At 48.4% G+C, this 6,000-nt stretch overlaps 2 protein-coding genes across 2 annotated transcripts; both read left to right on the top strand.

Annotated features, from left to right (window-relative positions):
- Positions 1-402: 402 nt before the first annotated feature.
- On the top strand, positions 403-1,440 carry LOC128304763 (ras-related protein Rab-36). The gene is made up of 4 exons (XM_053041991.1): positions 403-758; positions 822-1,017; positions 1,090-1,297; positions 1,370-1,440. Exons 1-4 carry the CDS (start codon positions 403-405, stop codon positions 1,438-1,440), a joined length of 831 nt encoding a protein of 276 aa, XP_052897951.1.
- Positions 1,441-1,566: 126 nt separating this feature from the next.
- On the top strand, positions 1,567-3,837 carry LOC128302939 (dynein axonemal intermediate chain 4). The gene is made up of 3 exons (XM_053039791.1): positions 1,567-1,701; positions 1,842-1,976; positions 2,041-3,837. The coding sequence occupies exons 1-3, from the start codon at positions 1,567-1,569 to the stop codon at positions 3,835-3,837; spliced, it is 2,067 nt and encodes a 688-aa protein (XP_052895751.1).
- The last annotated feature ends 2,163 nt before the right edge of the window (positions 3,838-6,000 follow it).

Raw genomic sequence — 6,000 nt, 5'->3', positions numbered from 1 at the left:
ACCCATGAGCAAACCACCGCACAATCCACAACAATTCTATCGAACTCTTTTCTCTCCCTCTTTCGCGATCTCTCTCTCTCTCTCGTTTCTTCGTGTGTTTTGTGTCTTCCTTTTGGAACTACTGCACAAAACTTACCCTATTGTGACGGTTTCTATGGTACCGCGTTCCCGTGTGCAGCGATATGTATTGGTGCGTGTCTTTCCGGTGCGCACCCTGTGAAGGTCCTTGCGTGTGAATGGTTTCTTACAGTGGTACGAGGTCGCGTGTATCCTAGACCGCTGCCCGTAGGTATTCGTCCTCGAGCACACGCAGTTCGTACCGAATTCTGTTACAGTGCGGTTCGTTGTGTCTTGGCCCGCAACACGGTCACCAACGTGTCTTCAGCTTAAAAGTGTTTCATTATGCCAATTTATCGCAAAAATAAGCGTCCAAAGCCTGCTAGCTACGAAGTGTTAAACAATAATGTCGACTACGGTACACGACGCATTGAGCAGTTGCCGCGCCCGTACAGTTGCCAGGTGACTCCGTACCGGGAGTTGGACTTCAGCGAGCGCACAAAGCGAGCGGCCCAAGCCGTGGTACCGTTTCTGCTTCCACCGTGCAAAGCCATTTTCATCGGCGATGTGTCGATCGGGAAGACATCGCTGGTGAATCGTTTCTGCCACGAATCGTTTGACGGGGACTATACGGCCACAATTGGGCTAGACTTTGAGGTGGAACGGTTTCAGATCCTGAACCAATCGTACAGCCTACAGATGTAAGTTCACGACAGATGTCTCATGAACTCCTTCAAATTCTGATAATTGCGTGCGTGTTTCAGATGGGACACGGCGGGACACGAACGGTTCCAATGTATCGCCCAGTCATACTACCGGAATACCAGCGTCGTAGTGGTAGCGTTCGACATGACCCGCCCCGAAACACTACTCAACGGGAAGCGATGGCTTGACGAGGCCCTGCGATTGAATCAGGGACCGGTACTCAAGTTTCTCGTTGGTACGAAAAAGGATCTTTTGGTAAGTTGGTAAAATCGATCACCCAAAAACCCGAAACCAGCACCACTAAGTCTTATTCTTGTCCACTTCCAGGGCAATAAAGCGCTCTGTGATATCGAGCTGGAAGCAATCAAGATGGCGTACGATATCAATGCGGAGTATTGGCCAGTTTCGGCCCGGACGGGTGAGAATGTTACCAAATTTTTTCGTCGAATGACGGCTCTCGCCTTCGACTACGGTGTCCAACGTGCGATGGAGTCGAACACGTCGCTATTACAACCGAACGGCAATAGTCTACTGAGTAAGTTCTTCTTAGAAACGGCATTTCCCGTGCATCAAGTCTGATAAGCCTTTTGAATGTCCATCTTTACAGATCTATACTATTTACGAAAGGAAAAGAAGGAGAAAAAATTTCTAAAATGTTTTAACTGTACAATAAACTAATTTATTATGCTATTTAAACGAAAACAAAACTCAGCCACCATTGACCTTCTGCCGCTCTTTACTCTGAACTCCATTCGTGGGTTGTGAAAGTGTATCCGAAATCTACTTTTAGCGAAACGAAAGAGAATGTCCGCAGGACGTGGTGAAGCACCGCCCAAATCCGTCAGATTCTACTCCGCTTCCCTGAGTGCCGGTGCAGCAAGTGACAGTAAATTTGTGGTGGATATTGTGAACCGTCTGAAGGAACGGAATGAGCAAGAGGTAGCGTCACGCAATCAAGTGCGTCGTGTTTCCGTGACGCCTGTCACTAAGAAACCGGCCGGCTAGTAAACACTTGGAGCGTTACTGCGGTATTGTTTTCGTTTCTAAGCAAACTGTTTGTTGTTCCGTGGTGCCTTTAGGTTCTCATCGATGGGGTCGATCGAACGCCCACCAATCTGGTGCCACCGTTCTTCGGGGAGGATGCGTTCGTGTGGAGCCGTTTTCGAGAGCACTTTCAACCCGCTAGCGCTATGATGGAGGACGGAACGGCTCCGGTAAGTTGTGCAAGAAATATCAATGGGAAACGAGTCACTGTCAACGCTTGCTTTAACGTTTTAGAGTGCCGACAAACCGGACGGTTTCGATAATCTTGACCACCAGCCCAACTACGAGGGTGTGATCGATCGACGTAGTCCCTCGCTGGAAGCTGGCCAGAAAACGTACCACGTCAAGATACGCTTGACGGAAACCGATGACATTGTGCTGTTTGAGAACCCGAGTCACGTCGTGTCGCTCGATGCGGAAGAGGCGGATCTCGTGAAGGAGCAGAACCGCTTGTTCGAGACGCGGCCGAAAGCTCGCCGTACAGCGGACGCCGAAGCGCAAACCCGTGACCTGCCGTGCAAATCGCGCTCGGTCAACACGGAGTGCATTCACCGGCAGGATGTGGCATCCTTCGTTTCGAACTACGACATGTACGACACGTACAACGATCTGGAACGTCACACGAAGGAAATTAACGTAGCGGATTCGGCGTCCAAGCTGGAGATTACGACGTATTCACGCGAGGGCATGGAAGATATCGACGATCGCCTCAACCGCAATCCAAACTTTCATCTGTCGTCCATGATACTGCAGCGGCTTCTAGCGGGCAATGTTTATCGTGAGCAGCAGATCCGCTTTCGTAACATGTACCCGCCGGATCCGTGCCGCGAGGATATACGGTATCTGTACCGGTTGGATGTGCTGTGGACGTACCGGACTGTGGAAACACTCGGTAAGGCGGTAGCCTGTGCCAGCTGGTGTCCTGCGAATGGAGACATCGTGGCAATCGCTTACGGCATCTACGGCCACACCAGCAGTGACGATCGTGGCAATGGATTTGTGTACGTTTGGAACATTAAAAACCCGGTCAATCCGGAGCGCCGCTATCGGTTCGATTGTCCCGTGACGTGTGTGGCGTTCTCGCAGCGCACACCGCAACTACTGGCCATCGGACTGTACGATGGGCTCGTGCAGATTCGTGACATCACCGACAGCACGCAGATACCGTTGGCCGTGTCGAACCGGGACAAGTTCCCCGTCTACCAACCAATCTGGGACCTGAAGTGGGTCGAGTTTGACAATGAAAACAAAGATGAGGTTATCGCCGTGTCGCAGAACGGTTGGGTTATGAAGTACACGCTCACGATTGGACAGTATCTACTGCCGTACCCTTTGTTGCGGTTGGATCGGGTAGAAGGAACACTCGAAGGGCAGGAGGCAACAAAAGAAGCGCCACCGGTTAAGATACAGTCCGATCTACACCCGCAAGCACTCTGCGTAACGATACATCCGGTGCAGAAGGACAAATATTACATCGGTACGGATGAAGGTTCCGTGCACTGGTGCAGTATTAACGATCCATTTCAGCATCTTGGTGTGCTGCAGATGCACAGTCGTGGCATCTTCTGCATCGAATATTCACCCTGGAGCCCGAAGATTTTCCTTACCTGTAGCGGTGATTGGAGCATACGCATCTGGATAGAGGATCTGCCGGAACCGATCGTGACGTTAAGCACCGGATTTGCACCGATCCAGGCTGCCTACTGGTCACCGACGAACAGCACCATTATTGCGAGCGTTACGCGTAACGGTGTGCAGCTGTGGGATCTGAAACGTCGCAGCTCTAAGCCAGCCTCCGAAACGACCCTCGGCAGTCTAACGACCGCCCTGACCGTGATACGGTTTACAAACTGTGGCCGCAGCTTGCTGGTTGGCGATGCGGAAGGAAAAGCTCATATCTGCGCACTGGAAGATATGCCCTTCCCGCCACACTTCCAGTACCGTGAGCTACAATCGGCTATTTACTCGAAGTTGGTGACCACACCGGATCTCCTGACGCGCGTGCGCCGTATGGGATATCTCGGGTACTGAGTGGGAGTGCAAATAGTAACAATGTAACGAACTGCTAGTAAACACACTCACAATTTCTTCATCACCGTGTGTGGCCGGTAGGGATTGGAGCCAATAGTTCACACGATCGATCCGGTAACACTGATTTACATCAGCATCAACAAAAACTATTATCGGCTGTAAAGGAGGCTCTCTGCTGGGCTGTGGAGGCTATTAAAGTAAAGGCAGCAGCAACAACAACCCTAACCTGTGCATTTGCATGTGAATCCCGCGGGTCGCTTAATTTTCCAGTGATCGACGCACCGATAGCTTGAACATTACGATCGATCGTTTCGAGCGGTTTTACGATCGCTTTAAAAGATTTTAAATTTCGGTCATAAAATTATTTTATAATCTTCTCTGCTTTGCGCTTGGCTTCTGCGGCGCCCATATCCGTACCCCTAGCCGTCATCGAGCAGGATTTTCATTTGAAATCTTCGGCTCGAAGAGAAGGAGGAAAAAAACGCCGTTTTCCGTCGGTGTGAAGAGTGAAAGAGCCCGAAAACTGTTGTCGCTGCTGCTGGTAATTTCGTACGATAAAACCACGTGTGCGTGTGGTTCAAGCATTCATTCAGCTGATAATGGTAATGGTTTCTATGGTAACGCTATGAAGCTTCCCAATGGGTGACTAGAATAATTTGTGGACGAAAAACTTGTTTTGATTTGGCTCGCTCAAAAGTGTGCTTTTATTGCTTTCGATGACAACTGTTTAGCATCGCAGTTTTATATCATACCGGAACGATGGGCGAATGATCGGTGTGATCTGCGCATGATCGTTTTCCAGAGGGGTTCTCCTTCTTGCGCACACCGACGGTGCTGCTGCCGCCACTTCTGATGGTCGTAGTGACCATCACGCCAAAAAGCACAAGCATACAAAAACAAGGAAAAAAAAGGTTTGAAAAATGTGTTTCGATTCCTTTTCACGAGTCCACCACACCAGTGGTTTTGTGGTGGTGGGGTGGGGGGGGGACGTAAAATGATGGGCGCGTTTTTATTACTTTTTAATGGCCAACCTAAATCTCGCTGCCGGTGGGTTAGTGGAGGCGCATGTGAATTGCAGTGTACGGACCGCTTAACGCCGCGTGACAAAAGGAAAGTTCCTTCCGTTTGAATAACGGACCCCGGCAGCTTCTACCGAAACACGGTACGATGCGCTTGGGATTTTGGGCTCTGGCACATTAAAAAAAAAAACAAGATGCACAATTTGTAATTTTAAGTTGATGTCATGTTCATGCAAAAAATGAAACCCCCTCAGCACCGTGAATGAAATCAATCCTGAAAGTCAAAACAATCACACGCCACATGCTAAAGATCCCGCTGCAGTGTGGAAAGACGGAAGCGGAACGATGAAACACAAATGTGAATGCAGAACGCTCATACCGATGCGGATACGGTCGAAGAAAATGTAAACGTTAAAGCACTCATTTGCGAAAGCGATTTAGTGCGCGTGCGAAAACCCTTCGGGCTATTAACACTTCTACCACAGGACGAAAGCCATTTACATCCACAAGGGTGTTAAACTGCACAAACAGCAGCATAAATCAGTCGCCCCGCATGATCATGCGGCCCATGCACTCTTCTGCTTTATTTAGCGTAAATGATGCAAACATGCCCCACGGATGCTGGGAGAATCGAGTTCCAGGAACATCATAGACGATTATCGAGATGTAAATTAAAAGCGAATAAAATGTATAGACAGCAACTACATATTATGCAATCGATAAGCAGTTAAAGCGATATGAGAATGGTATATTAAAATTTTGAAATGATTGTAGGATAATGGTAAATGTTTGCCTGGGTAAATACTAAAAAATACCTTAAGCCTCTGAGACATAGACTTTGTCGAAAACTGACCAAACTCTATAGAGGGAGAAGCTCAGGACGATTATGCACCCCGTACGTGTGGAAGGAAGCGCTGACGATAATGAAATCACTACGTGCAGATGCACAGACTTCATTAACACGACAATAATGTTTCACTAGTGAAGTATGCACATGTTCAAAAAAGGAAAAATCCCTCGAAATTGTTTATTTGTTACAAAGATTTTTTTTTAATTTTAACAGAATGCCACTTTAAAACAACTTTGGCAGAAGACCGAATTATTAAATCACTTCCATAAACTATTTTAACGGATTAATAATAAT

Source organism: Anopheles moucheti, chromosome 3 (assembly GCF_943734755.1).
Source record: "Anopheles moucheti chromosome 3, idAnoMoucSN_F20_07, whole genome shotgun sequence".
Classification (NCBI taxonomy): domain Eukaryota; kingdom Metazoa; phylum Arthropoda; class Insecta; order Diptera; family Culicidae; genus Anopheles; species Anopheles moucheti.
The sequence above is the reverse complement of the archived record's forward strand: the minus strand, read 5'-3'. Positions and strand labels throughout refer to the sequence as shown.

Bases quoted from the DNA above. Each gene is read 5' to 3' on its own strand.
- LOC128302939 (XM_053039791.1), top strand. From the start codon at position 1,567: ATGTCCGCAGGACGTGGTGAAGCACCGCCCAAATCCGTCAGATTCTAC. The intron at 1,702-1,841 runs GTAGCGTCACGC...TGGTGCCTTTAG, and splicing joins AGGAACGGAATGAGCAAGAG to GTTCTCATCGATGGGGTCGA. The intron at 1,977-2,040 runs GTAAGTTGTGCA...TTAACGTTTTAG, and splicing joins TGGAGGACGGAACGGCTCCG to AGTGCCGACAAACCGGACGG.
- LOC128304763 (XM_053041991.1), top strand. From the start codon at position 403: ATGCCAATTTATCGCAAAAATAAGCGTCCAAAGCCTGCTAGCTACGAA. The intron at 759-821 runs GTAAGTTCACGA...TGCGTGTTTCAG, and splicing joins CAATCGTACAGCCTACAGAT to ATGGGACACGGCGGGACACG. The intron at 1,018-1,089 runs GTAAGTTGGTAA...GTCCACTTCCAG, and splicing joins GTACGAAAAAGGATCTTTTG to GGCAATAAAGCGCTCTGTGA.